Source organism: Ascidia mentula, chromosome 6, assembly GCF_947561715.1.
Source record: "Ascidia mentula chromosome 6, kaAscMent1.1, whole genome shotgun sequence".
In the NCBI taxonomy this organism is placed as follows: domain Eukaryota; kingdom Metazoa; phylum Chordata; class Ascidiacea; order Phlebobranchia; family Ascidiidae; genus Ascidia; species Ascidia mentula.
The window spans coordinates 8,834,196-8,859,963 of record NC_138571.1 but is presented as its reverse complement, the minus strand read 5'-3'; the positions used below and the strand labels follow the sequence as shown (position 1 = coordinate 8,859,963).

The 25,768-nt window shown below is 35.5% G+C and overlaps 3 protein-coding genes across 3 annotated transcripts; 1 reads left to right on the top strand and 2 right to left on the bottom strand.

Annotated features, from left to right (window-relative positions):
* The first annotated feature begins 3,617 nt into the window (after positions 1 to 3,617).
* Positions 3,618 to 9,662, top strand: LOC145907113 (protein white-like). The gene is made up of 17 exons (XM_082994547.1): positions 3,618 to 3,689; positions 3,770 to 3,827; positions 4,297 to 4,476; positions 4,570 to 4,691; positions 5,010 to 5,123; positions 5,281 to 5,451; positions 6,727 to 6,832; positions 7,022 to 7,154; positions 7,228 to 7,317; positions 7,645 to 7,756; positions 7,902 to 8,039; positions 8,128 to 8,268; positions 8,382 to 8,532; positions 8,705 to 8,888; positions 9,050 to 9,150; positions 9,236 to 9,354; positions 9,558 to 9,662. Exons 1-17 carry the CDS (start codon positions 3,618 to 3,620, stop codon positions 9,660 to 9,662), a joined length of 2,097 nt encoding a protein of 698 aa, XP_082850673.1.
* A 219-nt stretch (positions 9,663 to 9,881) lies between these two features.
* Positions 9,882 to 21,298, bottom strand: LOC145905368 (enhancer of mRNA-decapping protein 4-like). Its single transcript, XM_082992545.1, has 29 exons — positions 21,141 to 21,298; positions 20,829 to 20,893; positions 20,448 to 20,509; positions 20,131 to 20,242; positions 19,834 to 19,933; positions 19,377 to 19,563; positions 18,977 to 19,172; positions 18,672 to 18,779; positions 18,067 to 18,176; positions 17,927 to 18,010; positions 17,217 to 17,301; positions 17,052 to 17,156; positions 16,339 to 16,567; positions 16,102 to 16,171; positions 15,893 to 15,981; positions 15,417 to 15,610; positions 14,979 to 15,143; positions 14,710 to 14,809; positions 14,187 to 14,492; positions 13,870 to 14,005; positions 13,669 to 13,777; positions 13,329 to 13,497; positions 12,904 to 13,056; positions 12,728 to 12,843; positions 12,462 to 12,627; positions 12,024 to 12,210; positions 11,559 to 11,850; positions 11,249 to 11,412; positions 9,882 to 11,021 (listed from the first exon to the last, which is right to left on the bottom strand). Exons 1-29 carry the CDS (start codon positions 21,244 to 21,246, stop codon positions 10,838 to 10,840), a joined length of 4,149 nt encoding a protein of 1,382 aa, XP_082848671.1. The 5' UTR covers positions 21,247 to 21,298; the 3' UTR covers positions 9,882 to 10,837.
* A 7-nt stretch (positions 21,299 to 21,305) lies between these two features.
* LOC145905369 (enhancer of filamentation 1-like) lies at positions 21,306 to 24,592 on the bottom strand. Its single transcript, XM_082992546.1, has one exon. The coding sequence runs from the start codon at positions 24,571 to 24,573 to the stop codon at positions 22,189 to 22,191; it is 2,385 nt and encodes a 794-aa protein (XP_082848672.1). The 5' UTR covers positions 24,574 to 24,592; the 3' UTR covers positions 21,306 to 22,188.
* Positions 24,593 to 25,768: the final 1,176 nt, after the last annotated feature.

Genomic DNA, 25,768 nt, shown 5'->3' with positions numbered 1-25,768 from the left:
GTCATTCAGGTAGTGATTTCTATAAGCGAGGTAACCTTCGTGTAACGTATCGAAACGCCCTGCCAGCTTGTAAACTCGGTCGAAACTTGGATACCATTCCATACAGAATGTATGCTGGAGGTCCTGATATGGAAATGATTCTTCACCATACAGAACCATTATATGTAAACTCGAAACTACATTTGTTGGGAAAATGCGACACCGAAGAAATGAAGCAGTATTGTTTCGTTTCAAGCAACCAAGAAAACTGCACAACCATATCGGTCAGGTTTCCAGCGGAAGGAATATATTCTGTAACCTTATATGGAGAAAATATTGATAATAAAGAAACAGATTCTTTGTCTCAAATATTCCGGTGTACGGTTGTTGCAAGCTGCCCAAGTAAATGTGCAGAAAAATTCCCAATGTCTTTCCGGCTATGGAATAGAAGTTTCATCCAACTACATTCACCGCTGAAAGGTGTTCTGGCACAAAACGAAGAAATAAAGGTAAAGGTGACCATGGGAAAATTTGAAGAAAGTTCAGTGTTGACCTATAGTAAACTCTCTCTCCTCGAGAATGGGAAAACTTACATATCACCCAGTAAGCAGTCTGGATGTGTGTATGAATGGGATTACATTCCAACACCGGAAAGCAAGCTTGTTTCGTTGTTGGTAAAATCCAAAGAAGAAGAAAAGTCAATGCATTATGCCTTGGAGTATGAAATCAAATAATTTGTTTGCCAAAGATTTTTCGTCAAATGCTTATGCCATCATCAGTCCAGTAAATTTTTATAAAATGTTTTCTTGTTGTATAGTTCATTGTATCATATTGATTTTATTGCATTGTGGTATCTTGTATTGCATTTATTCATGAATCGTATTTACAGTAATGTCCTGTAAATAACTCGAAGTGTTTCTGAGATATTTAACAGTGTCTCGATGGCCTGAGCGGTTATTGAGTCTCTTTGATGGTTAAACCTGCTTCTGCCCCGTTCTATAAAGCACCCAGAACCAAGATCTCTTCCCGAATAATTGTATTCATTTCTGTTATCTTCTTCATTACGACGGTACATTACAACTTTCAATACAACGTTATTAGGATGCCAGCAAAATAGAATCCAATAGAATGAATTAGAATGGATTAGAATTAGAATGAATTTACCGGTCTAACCTGGGCTTTTTAACGCTCTCCATTATGAGAGCTGATTGGTCAATAATGTCACGTGACATCATGAGGCGCTTGAAGTAATATAATACAAGAACATAGGTGTGATGTGACATAAGCATAGGAGAACATTTTATGTGGTAAACAGGATGCTGAATGAATCACTTTACTCGAGAATATTCGATGGCTCAATCATTTGGGTCACATTGTGGGATTATGCAAGCGCTGGCCTCTGTGACGTATGTTACAATCCATTGATTATATTGTTTTTCTTGTACAATACTCGCACTCAACTCAAATATCTATCATTTTGGTGTTTATTTTTATTTTATGTCCAAGTTTGCATTGTAATGACTGTGAATGTACTGATTACTGAATTTAATTAAAAAATCAAATACAAATACTGCACAAATATCAATTGTGAACTAGTTATATGTCTGGGACAAGGTTCTTTTAAACTTTTTAGTCCGCGCCTTCTATTCTAATATTATATAATACTAATTGTACCTCCGTAAGTTGGGCCTTTGAGGAAATAGATTTATTTTTTGCTGGCGCACCAATGTTAACATTTTAGCGGCACCTAGCGGTTACTAGTACCTTGGTGACACTTTGTAAAGCTGACTAAATATTGAATCAGCGTAAAAACTTGAAAATCCGAAATGCGAAAATCAAAACATAATTTCTCGTCAAACAACAATAAATAAATTAACGTTATAGAGCGTTATGATTCTAGACCGACATAAACACTTTCATGCATTGTTTCTTAACCGGGTAAACGGTGAATGTAATTTTTACAGGGGTGAAATAAAGAAGTAGCGTCATTGAAAAGTTATTTTTGATTTCTATTTTGCATCCAACTAACATTGACTGCCATCGGTCTGTCATGCTATCCTTTTGTCCATACATTTCATGCGACAATTGCTGTTTGCAACCTTTGACATTACCTCTAAAAATAACGCACAGTTTATACAAATAAAAGGCAGTGTACAACGTGTGGTGGATGATTTTGCGCAAACTTTAGTAGGGATGAACTTAACTGAAAAAGATCAAGAAGTCACCCGATATATTTTGCAGGTCAGGCCTCTCTGTTCAATTAAACAAGAGAATTTAATTTCACATTATTTTCGGGTCCATTTTGTATTTATCAAACTTGTCAACTAAATAATGTTATTTAATCAGAAATATATTTTGTAAATATCATTTATAGTCCACACGGAAGAGCATAAAATCAAGTGGGGTGTTGCTACACACAAAAATCTATCAAGTATAATTTAAAACCACATTTTTTCTTGATAGAAAGTCTGGATCTTTGCTCAATTCATCAGAATTTGTTTGATTTTTATTTCCGTTGCTACGCAAAAACTCAATTTCATAAAAGTTATCACCAATACTAACATAATATTACATTATATTCAACGTTTCACGTTCAAGTTTTACTGCAGCAATTGCAACAGTCAAATCTGTTAAACTTTAAACAAATAAAACACCAGTAGAGTGTTAGAGACTAAACATTGTTTTGCAAGGCACAATTATCCAAGTTCATTGGGGATTACCAAATATTAACATAAGTTAGTCGTTACATCGGTACATTGTTCTCCGACGTCATTGCCATTATCTTGTGTGTACTGCCATATGTCTCTGGTTTAACAGAGGTTTCCGTCATCAATGCAATGTGTAGCTTTCGAAATCCCGAATCCTTTGTCACATGGCTGAAATGTTTGCTCAGGGCAAATGTATATTGGTTGCCGCCATTCTTTTGTGAAACTCATGTACTAGGACTTCCGTTACATTGTTTGTCTTTTGTCATATATCAAAAAGAAATCAATATTAAAATGTTCTTTTCCTTTAAGTTACATTCCAATGGCGCTCCTTTGCCACATAGAAGCTTTGGGAAACGTCATCGTGTAAGTCGGTGAAAGTTTCCTTCTGTGCCACGTCATGCTCTTATCCAAACTCATAATATGTGCCAAAGGTGACATAACTCATTAGCATGGCGTAACTCAGCTATACTACTCAAATATACATAGTGTGCGTTCGATACCGGGCAACGAGGACTGCAAACAAAATCCAAGGTAGACGACCTGGATTGTCTGATGTCATCTTGAGGAAAAAGCAAATTCATGGAGAGCAAAGTTCAACAAGCGCGTATATATATAATGAGTGGCACTCCCAGTTACTACTTGGTAGAATATATAGTTATTGTGAGTTGAATGAACTGGGGGAACTAACAATAGTGAAGTTGTTCTTTTCCGTTTCTTCGTTGCGACAAACTTAGTTTCATCATAAACTCTGAATTGAAACAGGAAATATAATGTAGTTCGTATATAAAGTGAGCCAAAGAAACAAATAATATGTGTATTTCATCTGTGTCTCCAAATTTAGTCACTGTTTTTTCATTTACCTGCAGCTTTGTTATTTATTTTTTGTCTGACGTTAAATTTATGCGGTCACAAAACAGAGTGGAAGATATAATGATTCACGACAACCAGGCATTCACGGTTGAGTCAGAAAGCCAAAAGTTTCAAGGCCTAGATTACAACAAGGTGTGTTTCACGATATAAGCGTGGGACTAAACAACAAATATTAGCCCGTGATATTTATCTGCTATATTTGCTTCCTTTAGGAGAATGTTACAGACGTTCCCGTCACTTTGTCAAATACCAACGGTTTCACAAGTCATGGTGAGTGACACACGAAATGAACAAAATATTTAATTATTACAGAAGAAGTTGCTACAAAATTCAAACACACGTATTAAATCTTTTCTTTCGTAATTTGATGAATGTATTACAAATAGTTTTGTGCCAATATGGACTGAGAGTTTTTCTTCAAACCGAGGCAGGTTGTTAGCGTAGGCCTATATTAATGTGGGCTGGGTTAGGGCGGATTGAACGCAAAATGTGGTTGTTTATGACAAACGTGAAAAGGCCTCCAAGGGGGTCGCACAATTTTTTTTTAATAGCAGTGGTCTGTGGGTAAACACGAAACTACTGTTTTATAAAATATCTATATTTGCCTGCTACGTTTTCATATCACGTATCTCGAAATTGTTTCGAAATTTATCCAATTACTCCTACATTATTGTCAAATCCAGCATTGTGGCTAATACCGTCGTGTAATGTATTGTGTACGTTTTTGCATTTCAACCAGCATCCAATAACTCGAATTCGAACGGCCAAAGCGTTTTTTCGATCGACGAACAAGTTTCCACGCAAGAGCGAAAAGTTCAGAAGGTCCGACTGACGTGGAACGATGTGAATGTAAAAGTTCCGGCCAAAACCAATCTTCTCGGCAGAAACACAACACAGGCAAAAGATATTTTGAAAGGAGGTATGGTTGCTTTTCACATGTCTTTTTAGAGGTAATTTGAATAAGTCACCATAAGCAGAGTGTCTGATGCAAGTTTAATCTCCACGTGTTTAGTCAGTGGATATGCGGAGCCTGGGACATTGCTTGCAATCATGGGATCTAGCGGAGCCGGGAAGTCAACATTGCTGAACATTCTCACCTGGAGAAACCGGCAGAATTTATCAATAAGTGGAGAGGTTACAAAACTTCAAAAAATATCACTCAGTTATAACTCAGTTGTATAACTGTTGTACACACACAACTATCACTGAATAAAAACATAAACATAATCATTCAGCAATCGGTCGTGTTTCTAGGATGCGCCTGTACTGACAGTTACTCTATAAATCTTTTACTAAACTAGCATTCGAACAAAAAGTCAAAGATATTTTTGCAAATCGGTGTATAATTGTCAGCTAATGTTCGTTTGTTTGGATTAAACACCATTTATCGCATTGTGGCGGGTTTTACATAACTTTTTTGTTTTTTTCAAATACATGTATTTATTTGTACAGATATTGGCTAACGGCGTTGCGCTTGGTCCAGATATTACGAATGTTTCTGCATATGTCCAACAAGATGACTTATTTATGGGCGAACTGACTGTGAAGGAACATCTGATGTTTACGGTATGAAATATACTTGGGTGTAAATCGGTGCGCAAACAATCCTAGAATAGTTGCTTGATATAAATAAAGACGCCCCACCGGGATTAAAATCCAGCATTAGTATGTTTGTTCGGGGATATTAGGCTATATTAAAAAAAAACACTGTCATATAATTCAGGCTCGTTTACGAATGGATGCTGATCTGTCAGATAAAGTAAAAAGTGCCCGCGTACAAGAAGTTCTTCTCCAGATGGGGTTAAAAAAATGCGAAAACACAAAAATTGGAACTCCAGGAAAAACTAAAACTATTTCAGGAGGAGAAATGAAACGTCTGAGCTTTGCTGCAGAGGTAACAAACAGTCTGAACAAAACAGTCAACAAATTTTACCAAATACCGTTACAACATAAAAATTATATTTAACAACAGAAGTACAGACGTAATGACAATAGTATAAATCAGAACTCCAGTTATTTTGCACCGAATAAATCAGAAAATACTGAACAAATTTTATGCCATTAAAAATACCAGGAAATGCATCTTGATATCTTTCACATATATCGACACATATATCGCTAATGGGTCGATTAATCGATTTAGTAAAATTGCAAAAACAATCATCATATAGGGGGAGACCGGGGATAGCTCGGACGGTTTTGGGAAAATTGCTCATATTTTTTTTAAATTATGAACCACATTCTTAAATTTTATTTTGTTGTAAGAAGTAAAGCATTACTCAAAAAACAAAAGGTTTTTCGTTCGCTTTAGCTCACTAAAAATGTTTATTCAGCCCATTTTTTAAACAGGTCTCAAATGTCCGAATTCACCCCGGTACCGGGGTAACATCGGACGTGACTGGGGATATCTCGGACGGCAAGTTTTAACAAACGTTTTGTTTGTTTATTTAACAAATAACTGAAATCTAATTTGGCGCAATATCAGCATTGGGACATTAGCGCATAAAATATCATTCAAGCTTTCAGGAATCGGGGCGTGGCCACTTATCGTTTCGACCCTTCCACACGTTCATGCTTTGGGTAAATCCCGTACGTTTAACGGCAGCACGGATATCATAGATTTTAGAGTCAACAAACGATTTTTTATCTTTGGGGCTTTTTCTTACTGCCAAAATTCAATCATTTCATCTAGCCTCTGTTTAATCTCTACTATGACCGATAATTTTTCATAAAACTCAAAAATTATTGCCTTCTCGCATTTTTTGCCATGATGTCCGAAGTATCCCCGACCACGTGACGACATAGAAATTCTTAAACTATGGCCGTATTTTTAAAGGTTACACAAAATCATCATTGGCCTATCCAAGAATACATATTTGATTATGCAATCAACCCAAAATTACTGCATTTTGATTAACTGTGACAGATATATAACCTTCCACATACAAATTGAAAAACTTGGTTTCACTGATAAATTGACTTTTTCGATTATAACTTTTTAAGCAGACATGATTTAATTCCAAAGTTCCTGTTAACGTTTGATGGAGACATAAAGCTTTTGTAAAAGTGTCTTAACAATACCTAATTGTGACGTAAAATACCTGGTCCGAGGTATCCCCGTGTCCGAGGTATCCCCGGTCTCCCTACATTAACTAATTAATCCAAACAGCTTCTAAACAACCCTTCAATATTCTTTTGCGATGAACCAACATCTGGGTTGGATTCGTACCTGGCAAAAATTGTCGTGGAATGCATGCATACTGTGAGTTCACTGGGTAAGTTGGGGTGTGTGGGTCGTTATACTGTTGTGTTATGCGAAAACAACACAGTAATAATTAACCTTTTAGTGGTATTTTAAATTATTTTGCACTAATGATCGAAATGTAAACCTGCAAATGCCACACAAAACTGTGGACAGTAACGAATATTATTTTTCAAGTGTCATGTTATGATTTACTCGGCAGGTTGTACAGTGCTTTGTACTATTCATCAACCAAGCTCCGAAGTTTTCGAAATATTTGATCGACTTCTGCTGCTTGCATTAGGAAGGGTAATTTACCATGGGGACGCGAGTCAAGCAGTGGATCACTATTCGGGGTATGAAAATATGCAAAAAAATAGACAAAAAATGTCCCATTTTACCTTATTTGGTTGCAATTGTTTTGCACAGCATTGGTTATCCGTGTCCTGTCAACTACAACCCAGCCGATCATTACATCATGCAAGTTTCAGTTATTCCGGGCAAGGAAACAGAATCAAAGTAAGGCAGTCACATTAGTACATAAAAATAATAATGCAGGTGTGCACAACTATTCCAGGGTGATGTCTTAAAACTTGTTTGCAATAAGTTTGATAAAATGTCCAAAACGATAAAGTTAAGGAAATATAAATATTTTCTAACAATGGAGGTCAAAATCGTCCACGTGTCATTTTAAGACCAATGACATGCACTGTGTTGTGCACCCCTGAAATAATACATATTTCACTATGTGTAATTAATTGGAACGGTTCACTATTTTCATTTTAGACCGTTTTCACTTGACAGTTTCTGGTAAAACAAATATTAAGATTAATTTTTGACTTGCAGAGAACAGATAACAATGTTTGCGGAAAAATACGAACAATCTCATTTTTGTCAAGATGTGAATAAATACATCAAGTCTGCCACCCAAGACGACCAGATAGGCAACGAGTTGTTGGTAATATTTTTGTTTCAACTCGGTTTATAATATGACAAACTAAAGGAAAGTCAATTTTGGACAAAATTTGTTAAACAGTGTGCATGCCGAAATTTAATTTATCACCAATGCTGATCAACTTTTAAGACCGTTACTTCATTCCCAGACCCACGTCCGCCGCAAGAAGAACAAACCTCGCTACAGAGTTGGTTTTTTTGGTCAGTTTTACGCTTGCTTGGTTCGAGCTTTAAAATCAACATACAGAAACCCTCTTCTTACGCAAGTAAAGCTTGGACAGACTATAGTAAGTGTAAATTACTTCCGATTTTTACCCAAACAAATAAAGTCTAATTTATCCTACTATCAAAAATGAACACACTTTATATTTTCAGTTTGCCGCTGTGATAGTTGGTCTGGTGTATCTCAGACCGTATGGTAATCCATATAAAAGTTCAGAAGCAACAACTGTTGTCGGATCTTTGTTTCTCGTCATCACAAACATGACTTTTACCAATGTCACCACTGTTTTAAATGTAAGTTTTTGAAGAAAAATGATTAGAAAAGTTTGCTCTTGCCGTTAAACAAATGTGAAAAATACAGTCCGTTTGCTGGGAATCCTCTAATCCAAAGTTTGCTTTCGCTTCAGTCATTTCCATCTGAAATTCCAATTTTTCGTCGTGAGCACTTCAGTGGAATGTATAGCACTGCCGTTTACTTCTTCACCAAAAGTATCGCGGAATTTCCGACTTACATCATGTTGCCTCTTGCGTACACCGTTATCGTTTACTTCATGTTCGGTAAGTATGTGATCAGAACTAAAAGTTGGAAAGTAACCTTAAAAAAACTACAGCATAGTAACTTTGTTAACAGCAGTTAAGAGTCTGGAGATATATACTACTGAGGTACCATATATTACCGAGGTGGAAAACTCAGATATAATGCAAATAAAAACAAATCAATATTCATTAGGGCTCTATCCGACGGCGACAAAGTTCTTTGTCTTTTATGGGATTGTGGTTCTTCTTACCAACACGTGCATCTCGTTTGGTTACATGGTGTCATGTATGTCACCAAGCACAGCTGTAGCACTAGCAATTGGCCCAGCTGTGTTGATGCCGCTGTTGCTTCTTGGTGGATTTTTCATCTCAACTGAGTAAGAGCTTACTAGCCGAAATATAATGATTTTGGCTGTAATAATTTAGACTTGGGAACACAACTCACGGGTTTTCTCATAATGCTGAGTATAAATAGACTGGCCCATAATTTAGACTTGGTTTGGCAACTTGATGTAACGCTAAATCTTTTAATTTTCAGCAATATTCCGGTTTACCTAATTTGGCTGAAGTACCTATCCTGGTTTTTCTATACAAACGAACTTCTCAACATAAATCAGTGGGATAATGTTGGTTATTTAGGTAAGTTAGTTTAGAAGTATCTTTATCAATTTCAAACTAAATAACCATTAAAAATAGCCTTGTTACTTACTACACAAATTGTTAGGTTGTCCACAATTCAAAAACGCTACTGCGGAGAGCATAACAAGCACTGTAAACGACACTGGCGTGCCATGCTTGTATCAAGATGGAGACGCTGTGCTTCTCAGTTTGGGTTTCCATAAGGTTTGCTTTAACTTATACGTAATCAAAAGTATTAAATATAAATGAAAGTTGCTAACGTATTTGCTGTTAAAATGTTTTTTTGGATAAAACATCCTTTATTATTTAAAATTTCTGCCTTCAAGAAAATGGTTGAATTTAAAATAATTTGTTCTAGCTTTTCTATGTATAGTGCAAGTTTGTAAACATTGTTGTTTACTTTCCAGGGTAACTTTGGTCGCGATATAGGAATCATGTTTGCACTTCTAATTGGATTTCGTCTCATCGGATTAGCTGCATTGTATTTCCGGGTGCGAGAAAGCACTCGTTGAACCTGATTGAAAGTTGGAGGAAGGATAAACAAATAAGTTATAATGTTATTATTGAGACGTTTTATTGTCAGACAAGCGTAAATATTTGTAAAGTTGTATTTGTATCAACAAAATACATGCGAAATTGATTTTAATTTTGTAATTGCTTGGTGGTTAAAAAAACTGTAAATCTGAACTGTTTGTTAATGTTCCGATCATTGAGTTTTTATTTATTTGCGCAAGTTTTACCATACTGTGAATTGAATGCAATAATCGTTTCATAATTTACAGGAAAATAACGCAAACTATTTATTTGTGTGAGTTGTGAAGAAGAATTTATAAAATCACAAGGAATATTTGGCAGATACTACAGTACTGACACACATGCAGGTACTAAACATGTTGTTATCGATTAGTTATACGAGGCAATCATTTGCAAATCGTTGGTTTGCCATATATCGCAAATTTGTTAATCATCAATGACAGAAAACTGAAAATAATATTTAGGCCAACCCCAAAGGCAGCTTGTCTCTTTCTCCCCTTCCAACCTACACTTATGATATATCGTCAACTCCCATTTTTCTCGTTATAACGACTCATCACGACAACATGGGAATGAATAAAAGCTTGTTAACCGAAGGGAAAGAAATAGGAGACTGACATAAAACAGGTGATGCGGGAAACGGAATTGGATAGAAATCCGCACAAAACTGAAGAATATCCGCGAAGTTTCATGCAAAGGTTGTTGTACAAACAGAGTTTGGCCGTTTCGTTAGTTGTAGTTTTCAAAGCGGGTATTCAAACTATGGCATCGCTTTTTTGGTAATTTGTTGTGTAAAAAAAACTTAACGAACAGAACGAAATAGTGACAAAACGTTACAGGAAAATATTGGGTGGAAAAACAAACTACAGGTTTAGGTCCAAGTTATACATAAATCATAATAGCTACCATCTATAATTTAAACAATAGGTAGGTCACGCATGATTGAGCCGAAGCACCATTGCAAGGTATACACTTTTCTGCATTTATAGAAGGTCAGCGAATGCTGCAGTTTCGTCCAAATAGTCAAAACTTGAAATAGTTTGTTTGTGAAACCAAGTTCAGCGCTAAAACACAGTAGGTCAGTTTGTTGGCAAACGAATTGCCTCCATTTGCTCGACTGCCACAGTGGTAATGACTCTGGAACAAGCTAAGCTTATTTCATGAGAGACTGGGCGGCCATCGAGAGCATTTTAAGGTCCTTGGCAAGCGAAGGATTCTCCAAAGGACCCTGGGCACATGTTGATAACTTTTGAACGAGGGCGCTTAGGACACTGTGCATGTATTCCTGTGTCACTTGATGGCTTCGGTCAAGGTTCATTACTGCCTCTTTAAGATATCTGAAACACGAGAATGCTGTGTTGTAGAAGTGGTAATATACGAAACTAAGTTGATTTTTTTTTCAAATATAAACGTTTACTTTTCTTTAAATGTAACAAAGAACAACATTTACAAGAATACCTGTATCTTGTCATGCGAAACATGCCCAAATTTACCAGTAAAATTGAAAAGTTTTTTCTTCGGCGCAAAATTTACGTGAAATTCCACATTTATTTCATCCACTTACTTCCATTTAATTTCAGTCTTCGTGGTGAGATCACTTGATAGTTGTTGTATGAGTGACAATAGTATGGGTTGTTGGAGAGGACAAGGTGAGACACCGAACACAACTAGTGGATCGACAGTCTCACACACGTACATCACCAGGTTAAGATCGGAAGCGGTCAAAGCCTGACACAAAGACGGTGAAACATTAAAAACTTCAACACATGGATGAACGCAGTCAATTATGCGCTGCTTTCACAAAAAAGAAAACAAACATTTTTTTAAACTATTTAATCTGTAAAACAGCACAAACATCTACAAAGTGGACAAACCGTTTGGAAGGCTGTGTTAACATTTCCTTGCTGGAGTAGTTTCAAAATTTGCTGTTGCTGGTCCAGAATATTTGGCCTGCTAAGCGAACGAGCGCCAAGTTTGGCACCCACAGCTGACGTGCCAGGTGCCAATGAACCATTGTCACCTGCCACAACCGCTAGTTTGTCATCTAGAGTGGATGTCAATATGTCACGCATCATATCTCCCATAGCTTTTGTGTGTTGTGCGAGTGCAACATCCTGTTGTTTTTTAACCGCTTCCAATACACTGCTCGTAATGCGATCTTCACATCTGGACGTAAACGTTCGGAAAATTTAAAATCAAGCCAGCACATTAATATGGCTTCCTCGAGCATGATATTTTTACCATATAATTACGACACGTTCAACATATTACAGCGCCTTTTTGACAATAGTTCGTTGTTTCGAATACCGAAATTTAACAGATAAAAACAGCAGTTCGACCTTGCAAGGGATTTGTCGATTTCACTTGGAATCTGTTTTTGCAAAACATTCGCAACATCAGAAGAAAGACGTTTGCTTGCAGCTTGTAGTTGACTCGCCGCCTCATAACTTTCCTTTATAAGGTTTTGGAGACGATCTTGCTCCGACTTCAATCGGAATTGAAGTTGTTTCTCAACCTTGCTTGCAACTGTAACATAATTTTACCGGATATGAAGACATACGTTGAAAGAATGTCACGGGAAACCATTCGAAAGGTGTAAAATGTGATTTTTAATTTATACAATTAAGAGGATTGGGAAACAACTATATAGAATTGGTTTTCCGGTTACAGCAGAAATACATGGTTTACTGACGTCGAAAGGTGTTTAGTGACTTTTCTACACATGGAATAAGGCACGGGAACATTGTAAAAGTTGTAGGAAGTAACATAAACCGTACGTTCTTGAACGCCGCGGGTGTAAGTTTCAGAAAGCTGTTGGAACATTGCTTGGCTTGATCGTTCGAATGAAGGCACGACAGTGTTGAACATCACCTCAGTCAAGTTGCTCATAATTTGGGCGTGGACAGATTTTGCTGTGCTTGTTGAAATACTATCCACCATTTCCTAGTAAACAGATCAATTCCAATGTAAAAAAACACTACAAAATATAATTGTTAACTTTGCAATGCATTAAGTGCCAAAGTACAAACAATACGATACAAACCTTGGATTTCATGAGTTTTGCAACATTTTCCTTCATCACAGTATCAGTAGCAGTTAATTTTTGAACCACGGAATGACTCAATTGTTCTTTGATTGGTTCAAGGCTGTTTGTCAAACCTATGTTAAATTCAACAATTTATTTTTTGTTTATTTTGTGTCACTATGATAATATCTTACCTGGCAAAATGGATTGCTTAATTTCAGCTTTTATCACTCGGCTGATTTTGTTGGCTGTCGCTTCAGTCACTCCTGTCTGCATTGCTTTCATATCATTTAACATTCGCTTCTGTGAATCCGAGACAGATTTTAATGTCTTCTCCAGTCTATCACCTGCAACATACACAACATATTTACACAAATCAAAATTTCTGATAATTTGCAACTCATTATGAAATGCAATTGGCAATGAATATGTTTTATATGCAACATACTACATGTATATATGTGCAAATCTGCTGTATAGTGTAGTCAGCAAAGTAGTCTTAGCTCTGGCACTTCTCTTAAAAAAATTAGGTTCACAAGCATTCTGATATTTTCTGGAACTTTGACACAGCTATTGTACTATCATATATCTACTCTACTCATTACAAAGCAGGTCTTACCTTGTTGCTCTGATCGTTTTAAAGATGAATCATTTTGTTTTTGTACTTGACTTTGTTTTTTTGTGATTGTCTGCAGCTCCCTCTGGTGGTCAGTGAGCAGGTCACGTTGCTGATGCTGAAGCTCGGTGAGAATATGGACAAGTTCTTGTGTATCGAAACCAGGTCTCGGCTGCATATCACAAATAAATAAATAAAATCACTCTGTAGGCATACCAAAACCCTGACATGCAGTGGATATTTTGTGTAAAACAATTGCAATGAAATTCCAGATATACAATTTAACACAAACTTCAAACATAGAAGTAGAAACACTAGAATTATTTCAAACAAGCAAGTTAACCTCAATGGGTTGTGGTTCCTCCGTATCTGCCTGTTGAAGCTGATTATCCTGTGATGTTGACAAAGGTGTGGAATCCTGATTCAACTGTACAGCGCCTCCTGGTGGTGATCTGAAGTAAACAAAAATGTCTTGCATTTAAAAGTTACCAATAAGGCTTTTGGTAAAAGTTACATTAAAGTCATTCAACTAAGCATGTTTTACCTTGGAGCTAAAGATCGAGACATTGTTACGTCGGGAGCTTTTGGCCATGAAGTTGGATTTGATCCTCCGGATGTGGATTGCATGAGGATGGGGGAAAAGACATTTACTGGAACTGAGGAAACATGGGATCCAGAACCTGCAAAAAACAATTTAAGTTGAGTAAATCTCAAACATTACATCACATTCTGCTATTTTGCACTAGGGATGGTTCAATATTCAGAGTGCACGGCTTACCCACAAGTACAAAACTTACAATGAAATTTTATGTCAGATAAAGTGCATACATCAAGACATGAAATAAGTTGATGTTTCAATACCTCCAACAGCAGCAAAACCAAGGTTCAAACCAGCAGAGGAATTGTTGGGAGTCGGATCAGCATCTTTGTTTGATTCTCCATCTTGTGTTGAAGTTGAAGAAATGAGGTCGGGGGATTTTACAGAACGAGCTCGTATGTTGGCAAGGACCTCCACTCTCTCCGGTGATGAGGAGGCACGTGGGAGGACCGGGGAGGATGGAGGAGTTGTTGGGTCATTGTTGTTTGGAGGATTCACCTGTGGAGATTCTGAGTTGATGGTGGAAGGGCTGAGGATGACGTGTGACAATGGGGTTCTTGACAAGGAACCTGTTGAGAACATTTAATATGGGATTATTTATTGACATGTTCAAGATCTAACAATACATGATGCCATTAACTAAAATACATTTAAAACATTGTTTTTTCGTCAACTACTATGGCATGGAATAACAGCATCATAACACAGTTCTTGAACAACAGGTTTTAAACAAGTTATTTTGTATCTAAATTGTTTAATGTTGGAAAAATGAAAACATAGCTATACCCAGAATTTCCTGGCTTTGCTGGAAATAGGATTCCTCTCTGTTTGAGTATGGAGTAACACCGGTGAAACTTGTGTTTGTCGATTCAACAGGATTGCTGGGCTGAGAAATGTATAACAATCATTGTTTAGTAATATTTATCACTGAAAAAAGATTACTATAATCAATTTTCTTTTTCTTTAAAAATTAAAAAAAAAGGATCTTTAAAAATTAAAAGTTGATGTTTAAGGTTAAGAGGGAGTTTATCAAATGCTTTGAGTTTGAGTCTTACACTTTTTAGTGGGGCCATAAAAGCATCTGGAGTGAGAAGCACTGGAGGTTGTTGAGGATGCGGTGAAACTGATCTTGTAAGATCGGGAGCAACTGATGATGTCGATGCATGAAACATTGGAGCTTGTTGATCCGGGGAAGTCTGGGACTGACTTGCTATCAATGTCTACACATTTTTCACATTTAAATTAAGTTTATAAATGAATCAATTAGGTCATCATAAAACTAACGCAAATAATTTTATGTTAATCATTAATTACAAAAATGTTAATCATAACATTATAATGTGTTTTCTATCAATTTCACTCCAGAAAATGCCAAGATAAAAAACAAACAAAACTACAACTGTAAAAGTTTTTTTGGCAATTAAGTTACAATTATAAAATATATTATAAACTGGAAAAGCTGGTATAATATTCTAAATATGAAAATCTCTCACATCGTCTTTGCTTTCATCTTTGTTCTCCTCTCCCAAATCAGGTCTGAATTCTTGTGATGTCATTACATTGGATGAGTGAGAGGCAATAAGATCACTGAGAGATCCATTTGCTGGAAGATTTCCTGTCACAGGTTCATCTGTTTGACTTGGTTGAAAAACCTTGTCATCAGAGCTGCTTAAACTTACACTATCCCCTGAAAAAAATTAACTACTATTCAAAAAATGTTTTATATTTTTTTTTGGAAAGTTGAATAATTGGATTTCTGAACTTTAATTTATATTTTTTTTAATATCAACACCGACCAAATTTGACAACATACAAAAACAAAGTTAAACCATGAAGTAGATGATACATAATTTTGTGAAATTCCTACAGGTGCGATACTGTAATAGTCCTTAGCCTTTGCTAAGCATACCAATTCAAAAACATTGCTTTTCTGTGTACAAAAAGTATCAGAGAAACATATATTACTTACTGATATCATCAGATATAGTGTTAAATGTTGTCAAAGTGTCCTGGCTCACATCGGTGGATATAAATCTAACATCTAAGCTTTGTAAACTCCTTCAAAAAACATGTTTATGTTATGGTTAGATTAAACCACAAGAAACTACCACTAAGTAACTTCATTATTATTATTATTAATAAACTTTTGTAAATCAAGGTTGTATCAAAATTTTTTACTTTGACTGTATTGCGAGTAGTTTAATCAAGACGCCATCAAGTTTTTTTGTTCTTGAATCATCCTCATTATCTGCATAAAATAGAAATCATTGTTGTTTTCAAAAAAAAAAATTACATCCCAAAAAATTGTGGTAAGCATAACATATTCCAGCTGCTCAAACTGCTTCACAACAGACAGTAAAACACTCAGATCAGTGGTAACATTTACCAACTTAACACATGAGTGGCAAAACTTACCATCAGGAAGTTTCTGAAAATCATTTTCATCGTCTTCATCAAACGATGCGTGGATATTTTTTTGTGGTGCCACAATTTCTTCCACACCATCACCAACTTGTTTGAACTTGCAGGCTCGAACTTGCATAAACGCTACACTTAGCAATGGAGATTTCAATTGATACGGTGCGATTGATGCCACTTGAGCGGTTTCATCTTGACCTGTTTGCATTTGCATCACATACAGAACCTAAATGTTGCAAGAAACGTTTGTTTTGTGACAATCCAATAAACACAGAAAGACCCAATGCAGTGTTTCTCAATCTGGTCAATTATTTCTTTTTACAAGTTTGCCGTTATTCTTTTCTTATTAAATAGATTTCTTCTGGTATGAAGTTCATACTTTTTCTGTATTATTTTTTATTAATGTGTTCATTAGATTGTAGTATAGAAAATCACAGGGTCGGCAAAGATGTTTTGAAATTTTAATGGCCTGCAAATGTCTAAAGGTTGACAACCACTGACGTAATGAATAATAAGTGGAGACAATGTCTACTTTTTTGGAAACACTTACTAAAAATGTAGAAATCTGGAGAAATTTAATTTTTATTTCGAACTAATGTTGTATGGTGATATTATCACATCAATGTACCATCATCTGCCTTACATCTCCAAACTTTACTTCTTATTCATATAAACTCTTATATTATGAGTTGAAGTTGTGTTTCTTGTACCTTTCTATTGATGTCTGTCAGAACAATGTAGTCAGCAGATAAGTTAAGAACAAGGTTAAGTTCAGGTAATGCATGAGCAGGTGTAGACGGAGCAAACTTGATAAGCTGTGGAATATACAAGTTACATGACTAGGAAGAATTAATCATTTAAACCTGTATTTTTACCTGTAAACAATCCCACGAAATTGCACACCATAGCTTCAACTCACTATTTCTGTCACAACCAGTCAGCAGAAATCTCCAGTAGACACTTTAGCAAAGAAAACAAGTTAACACTGTGAATAAATTTTTTAAGGTTTGATGGACAAAATTTTCACACGTTTAACAAATTTGTGATGTAAGGTAGGGTTGCTACAAATAAAATGTAAATATCGAATGCATCATTACAGTAGAACGTTATTCTTTTGAATTCGATAATGCTGGGAATTCACCAGCGGAAATTGGAGCTACAGATGATTATCAATCTTTCTCTCAATAAAAATCCTAAGTTTAATTATCTGGATTCGTACACCAAACCATCCTTTAGTTGTGTATTGAAAACTTACAGTTGGTTACTTGCTTAATTGTCCTTTGCACCATTGTAATGTCGTAATCACTCAACTAACTTATTGATATTATTGCTGCACATAAGACGTAACAGTCCCTTGTCAGGTTTATTGCCCTAAGTTTTTTGGTCAACAAGTGTGCAAAGTTAGAAACAAGCTTGCATCTGTTTTTTTTTTTATTCTTTAAGTTACAAAGAGGTAAATAAGTCCTGCGACAAAGGGTATCAGGTGTCAATAAAGGTGGTAATGTCAAAACATCTTTTACAAAATGTAACAGTGAAACTTCTGTTAATAAATGAAGTGCAAATGTAACATCGCAATTTTTGTCACCTGAGAGCAGATTTTTCTTTGTTGTCAACAAATTTTACAGAAGAAACAGGTTTGCCATCATGAGGTTGCCAAGAATGAAGACAACTAAAATTATAGAAAACCTTATTATTTGTGTACATACAATAAGTTTGCATACATACCATGGTGCATTAGTCTCTCCAATGTCAATCTGCCAGAATTTGACAAAACCATCATAGCATGCAGTTGCAAGGACATTTCCAATTGGGGATAACTCACAATCACTAATATCCTAATCAATATTATGTAGTTGTAAATGATTAGGCTACATAACGTTGTGGCAATTAAGGACAAAGCAAACTCAAGTTTTTGTGTAAAAGTCAATATTTAAAAACATGTTTAAAGTGTTGACTAAAAAAATTCTAAATTATTAAACAAGACACAACAGTTACAAAATGATTTACAATTCATTAAAGGTAAGAACACCAGAACCAATAATATGTAGAACAGGTTTGATATCTACACAAAACAATGGTCCACCAGTATTATGTATTCTTTTCAGTTAAATAGATTTCTTCTGGTATGAAGTGCATACTGTTGCCATATTATTTTTTATTAAAGGGGTTTCTTAGGTTTTAGTATAGAAAATGACAGGGCTGACTAAGCGTATCGAAATTTTAGTGGTCTATCAGTGTCTAAAGGTTGAAACCGCTGAGATCTAATGAATAACAACTGGAGACAACAGATACTTTTTTTCAAAGCAGCTAAAGTTGGTACATAAACTTACAGCATTGTGGTCATCGAATGTGACAAACACTTGCTTGAAGTCTGAGCGCTGTACTTTATCTTTTGTGTTCGCTGTGAGAAAAGCATTATCCAGATCCCAAACCTCAGCCTAAAACACATGGAAAAAAGTTAAAATGTGCTTTTGCCAACATCTGAAAATGTTTTCTTTTATTGTTGTAAAGATTTTTAAACTATATTAATCCACACAACCAGTTTATATACTTTTAAGTTATTTTGAAAAACAAAACAAAATAAGCTTTACAATTAAAACACTAACTTTTCTTTCAATGACAAGTTAAAGCTTACTGTGTGACCATATGACAATGCAAGCAGCTTTTGTGTGTCGCTGTCCTCAGCTTTTGATGATTCTGTGAATGAATTTCCTCCATCTATACTGCTGCTTTTGCTGTCAAAATTAACACATGGTATCCACACTACCCTGAAGATGGAGGAATCTTGTTGAAGAGATGGTTCTGATTCAAGGTGAATTAATCTTTCAGCACTGGATCAAAACAAGTCACATCAAGGAGAAAATACTTTAAAATAGTTGAACAATAAAGATAAATATGTTAACTGCTGCAAACTAATTCATAATTATGAGTAATTATGAATTATGAGTAAATCATTCAACTGCAGCAATAATGACAGAATGCCAAGTAAATGTATTTTTGTGAAGAGGGGAAAGAAGTTTAAACCAAAAGGATACGTAACATTTCCTGAAAGATCATTGAGCTGCCAAACAATAAGATTTCCAAACGAGTCCACTGCAGCAACTGTCTTTGAACAAGGAGAAGAAAATGCCACATCACAAACTATACCCGAGAATCCCTTGAGTAAAACACGATCAGATGAATTGTGTCTGTTTATCACCCTTACGGAATATGCTGTGTGTCCTGTTGACAAAATATGATTAATATAAAAACTGTTATATACAAAACATAGTATCCTAAAAAAGGAGTTATATTTATAACAATTGGTCATATGTCAAACATATATTTATATATCAAGTTCCAATTAGATGAATTTGTCATAAAATATTTTGTTACAATATAACATTTCATGTGTTGAAATAGAAACTAAAACAAATAAAACTTAATTGAATAAAACGTTTTTGTTAATAACAGATTAACACAGATTTAAAACATCACATAAAATGTTTTCACCTTTTATGCTGTATGCAATGTAGGTGTCGGTAACAGATATGAGACTGCCAGTGTAATACTTATGTTCCCAGTCAAACTTTGTTATGGTGTTTACTTTAACCTGAAACAACAACAATTCTGGTTTGTAGATGTTTACGTTTGTACACAGACTCATATTTGTTTGTAAATAATCACATGCAGACACAGCGCAACTTAAAGTGTAAATATGGTGTATGCAGCTAATTAGTCACAAATAAATGTCTGTGAATTTTACACTGTCTGCATTTCCACCAGTCAGAAAATGCTTGCATGACTAACTTTGTTGCTGGCTGGGACTTCACTGTCAATCTCAGCACTGGAGCTTGCCATGACTGTAGTTTCCCTTCCATGTAAAAACACACTTGTTCCATCTTCAACGTCATTAAGTTGTCTGTGACCAAAATTAAAACTTAAATAAACATGACCTAAATAGATACAAATATTATAGATACAAAAAAGTTTGATGAAAGATAAATATTAATTTATTTGGGTTTACATTGTTTTAATATCAACCAAAGGCAACAACACAGAAAAATATTTGAGCACACATTCTAAATTTCAAGTGATTTCAGAATAGTTTGATCAGGAAAACATACATGGTTTGTTGTGCAGAGTTTTCGTCCGTTGGTGTGTCTCCTGCTGCTGAATTTGTTGGCACCTGCATGAAAACCTTTGTAATGATGAAATTGCTTACAAGTTTGATTTACAATAAAACAGGATTTGCCCTGAAAGGAAAGATTGCAAAAGCTGTATTTGTGATTTAAAAATAAGTCGACATAAAAAGGGACAGATAGAAACAATTAAGTGACAGACAGACTGATAGGACTTCATATAATGAAAACTGTCTATAAATGTAAGTGCACCAACCATTAGACGTTTTTTGATGTAATAGATTGAGGTATGTACACACAATTACAGGGAATTGTTAATTTAGACATGTTTTTTTCAGGAAATTGAGCACAAATTCTAATTTTTACCTCCGTGTTTGGTGTTGTATCTGAAGGAAGTCCGTCACCAGAACCAACGTGGTTTGTCTGAAGTACTGTGAAAAGGTCATTATGTTACTCACAGTGCCGGCAAACTACAACTGAACTCTGCTAATAAGTACCGACAGATTGAATAAAACTATTTTTATCCACAGCCTTATGGTCAACTCATGCATATTTGGCAAGTAAGCTGAAACTGGCATTAATTCTGTGCAATGTTATTACTTGAGCAATGATCGTTGTAAACATAGTGAACGTTTCATACACAATTTAAAAACTATAACTTTGCAGTAAGTATTGTACCTGAATCAGTTGATGCCGAGCCAATTTTGATCATCTCTTTAAAAGATTTTGTCAAAGAATCAAGTTGGTTTGTAGAATCACCCAAAGAACCATTCACATTTTCCATGACAATAATTTAAATTTCCCAAACTTAGTGTAAGCCTAGGATGCTAAAAACACTTCCTACAATAGAAAAACACAAGCATTATCATCTAAATGCAAAAGAATTTAATACCACAGCACATACAGAGTTATGTAACAGAGCTAAAAAGCACCAAAGCAAAAAAATTGAGAACAAAAGAGAAACTACTATGTATTGATAAGGTTAATGGATTACCTACTGCATACATCATTTGCTTTGTAATGGCAGTTTGCCAAAAAGTTCTCAAAATTGCTAACATACCAATTAGTACTATTGGAAAATTTACAGTTCATACAAAAGTTTATGCAAAGCATAGTTACTGAAACAAAAATGCAACAATGAAGTATATAATTTTACTTTGGTTGTAATGGTTGGACATTGGGTGCTAACTAGAAAAAAACATAAAAACTTCTGATAAAGTACTAAACAGTAAAAGATGAAATCAATTGAAGGAAGAACACTGCTAAAAACTCAAATGCAAAGAAAGATGTTATCTAAACAGGGTCTAAACAGTTAAATGGTACCAAAGGTGTGCGCAGAATTAACAGTACCTGCAACAGACAGTGGGCATAAGTAAAACACAACACAAAAAATTACTCACCACTAAAGCTTAGTTAATTGCGAAGAAGCAAGATATAAAAAGTTAACAAAATCAAAAGACACTAAAATCAATGCAATGACATGGAATTTAGTGTTATCATTAGACATAAAGTAAAACTCAAAGTCACAATAGTTAGTAATTTCAAACAAGTACCCAAACTTATTGTAATATATTTAATGTACACACCCATGTACCTGAATGTCTAATTTTAAAACTGCATTACTCTTAAGTGTTTAAAAAGCTAAATAGGCACAATTCTTGAAACCACAAGTAGTGACATAACATAAATGAAGTTTTAACAAAACAAATGATTAATGTCAAGAATTTCAATATAAAATATCATTTAAAGTTAGTCGAAATTGATGGGCACATTTGGCAATATCGTACATTTTGTCAACCATGTCTTGCACAGCTGAAACTGCTGGCCATTGCAATGCAGCCAGTTTGGTTGATACAACTGTGTGCTTGAGAGTGCTGCACATGTCACTGCAATGCCTGTGGAGCATATCCTTTACTGCAGGCATATCTAATCGTTGGTGTATGCAGTCACCAACAAAAACAAGTTTATGTGCAGATAAAATTACTTGCTTGCTCAATGCAACAAAAGTGTGTGGGTGATTTCCCTTTTCAACAGCAGTAGTAAATTGCTCAATAGATTTACTCAATGCTTGCATCAGTTCAGTAACATCGACTTCCAAACTGTTTAGTGCATTCTTTTCTTTTAAGCTTAATTTTATAGTTTGAGACTTTGTTATAGTCGGCAAGGTTTCTTTGTTGAGGGCAAGTAATTGGGTACGACGTTTGTTAAGTCCTGACAAACTATCAGCATTTTCATTAGCCTGATCATCCTTGTCTTCCAAAGCTACGTAATCATAATCTTCAAGCCAGGCATCTTCTCCTGGCATAACAGTAGTAGCCACTGGCATTGACACAACAACATTGGCAATAGGCACAGAGGGTAAAGGACGAGCTTGTAGTGCATGAATTTCATGTGCAGGTCTTTCTTTTTCAGGGCTGGTCGTTGCACTTACATTTTTTAAAGGTTTTTGCTGAAGCTCTGTCGTTTTTCTAAAAATATGTTGCGCATGTGTATGAACAAATACAGCCATTTGAGCAGCATCGTCTGATACAGCACGTGATGACATCACAAAGCTATCAACCTCATCCAAAGTAACTTCATCATCTGTTCCATCCTCCAGAGCTAGTTTATCGATGTCCCACTCTAACGAATCAAGTTCAGATAATGCTCGTTTTAACATTTCAGCATCTTCCTCAACAGGAACCAACAATTTGCGTAATCCAGTTTGCACGTTTTTAGGCACACTTGGCTCGTCTGAATGTTCTGAATCAAAAGCATTGGCTGTTGCTCCTCTGGCAAATATCAAAAACTGATTAACTGCAACTAAAACATCGAGAAAGTTGCTTTTAACATCATGAATTTTCCCTGCAATATTTTCCTTTTTCCTCCAATTCCTTTTGACCATGGTGAGCAATTTAGACACTGTATCTTCCAAATTTTGCTTCAGTTCGATCAATTGTTCAAGGGCAGTGTTTAAGTCAACTTTCAGTTTACTGTATTGCATTGGATTGTCATCAATGTAACTACTATATGAATCTTTGGAGATGGTGGACAAGCGATGACTTTTTTTATCATCCAGATCATTATTCATCGAAAGTCTCTTTAATAACCCGTCCACTACATCATCAGCATTTGTCCTTCGTGAATTTTGGTTTGAATCTCTAGAAACCTGTGGCGGAACATCATAAATGTAATCAACCTGGGCAGGTGGTAAATTTTGTTGCTGGGTAGCATCAGATGCAGAAGCAGTAGAAAGAGCATTGATCTCCCTTCTCATTCTCCGCAAACTATTTAAACCCGAAGGAATATTTCGCCTTCCTGCCATCCTGTTAGTCTGAGGTATGTCATATACCACATCTGAATCTGTCGAATCTTGGCGATTTGGTGATGCATGGGCACCAGACATGTAAAATTTTGGACCACCTCTTGCAATTGATGGTGGAACATCATAAACCTCTTCTGGGTTCTGAACATTTATCAGTTCAGTACTAGATAGCTCTGGTCTTCTTGGTGGAACATCATACACTTCTTCAGGGTTGAAATCATTTTGTTGAGGTCCCCTTGATACTAAAGGTGGCACATCATACACATCCATTGGATCAGGAGTCTTTCTATTCATCATTAAACTACTTGGGACATTGTACACCTGATCATCATCAGGGTGTATCATACCAGCATGTAGAGGAATTGCCGATGGTGGAATGTCATATATTTCACCTTCGTCATTGTCTTGATGTTGGTGTAGGGCTCTTGGTATATCATAAATTTCATTTGGTGATTGCGGCATAAAACCCACACCTGTTAATTGTGGTTGCCTTCGAGGTATGTCATACTCATCCTGGTCATCAAACATCTGTCGTTGTGGACTGTTCCACTGATGACTTGGCGGAACATCATAAACATCTTGCTCAGCTGGAATTGGGACACTTTCATTCATTCCGGGCAAAATTTTCAAGCGGTTGCCTGGAGCTATTCCCTGCTTGCCATGAAATGAACATAACCACCATCCTTCCAAACCAGCAGTGTTTTGTTCAATCACAGTAACCACATCACCACGGTGAAATTCTAACTCATCTCCACTTTCAGCAATATTGTCATAAATCGCCTTTGCCAGTATATTCATTCCAGCCATTTTATATTATATATTTCATAATGACTGTGAAATATGTCAACATAGTAAAACAATGAAAATTTTATTTGAATAAATTATTATGTGCCCAGACAATAAACAAGTGTGGGCCTGACCTCAAACACTTTTTTCTAATTGTTGCAGCAACCCACATGTATGCCAAATTGGAAAAAAGTTGATATCCTTCACGCACTTTTGTGAAAATTTACTGATAATCTGCGCAATATTATTGAGCTAATGCCTTAACACACGAAAAAACGTTGCGATTGTCTGCACAATTAACGATCTCCGAAACAAAAATCCTTCGCGCAAAAAACATACGTTCCAATCTGTCATGTATGTCTCGAAGCACCGTTTTTCGTCTGTCATGTGCAGTCGAAGTACCGTTTTTCGTATGGTAATGCAATAGCTAAGTGTTATTGCCTGGATTAATGGTAAATTTTCGCAAAATTGTGTGAAGGATTTATCTGACGTTTTTTCCAATCTGGCATAGCCTATATGTACAATATTGTATGCAGTCCATAAATACTGCAGGTGTGTAAAAAAAAGGTTGCAATATATCGTTTTGTTTTTTCACAGCAGTTAACAGGGTGTTTTTTCCTATTTCTTCTGTTATTTCGCTTTGTAATGTGTTAAACATAAAGTAAAGAGTATGTGCAAAAAACTATATATACCTTGCAAATAATTTATTTTAAATACTAGCTTCACTTTCACTAACACCTGCATTTAAAACATGGAAACTTGTTTCTGTGACAATGACGTTCCTGCTTCTGTAGAGTCATCGTCAACATTAAAAGTATTCCTGTACATCTTTTTATTGTTTGTTTTTAAAGTGCCGTCACATACTGCATCAAATAACTTCTTTCCAGTAGTGGGAGAGACCAAAGTATCGCCAAAAAATTAACGTATCTAACTTCGTAGTTCGTGTTTTATTTTGCGAACAATTGTGTTTTTTGTTGGATGATAGCAATCTAATTTAGCGAATAATGGTTTTGACTAATAATTAAGATATGGATTTAATTTGTAAACAAAATCAAAATTTAGTCCATCAATTTAGTTTATAGTTATAGATTCAATTTTGAATCAACTATATTTAAATTGATTAGCTAAATTATAACTGAATTAAATTATACAGATGAGAGCAGCGCTCTTATTCGGCAAACGTTACCGGAACATTTTTAGACTCAAACCGGCTTTT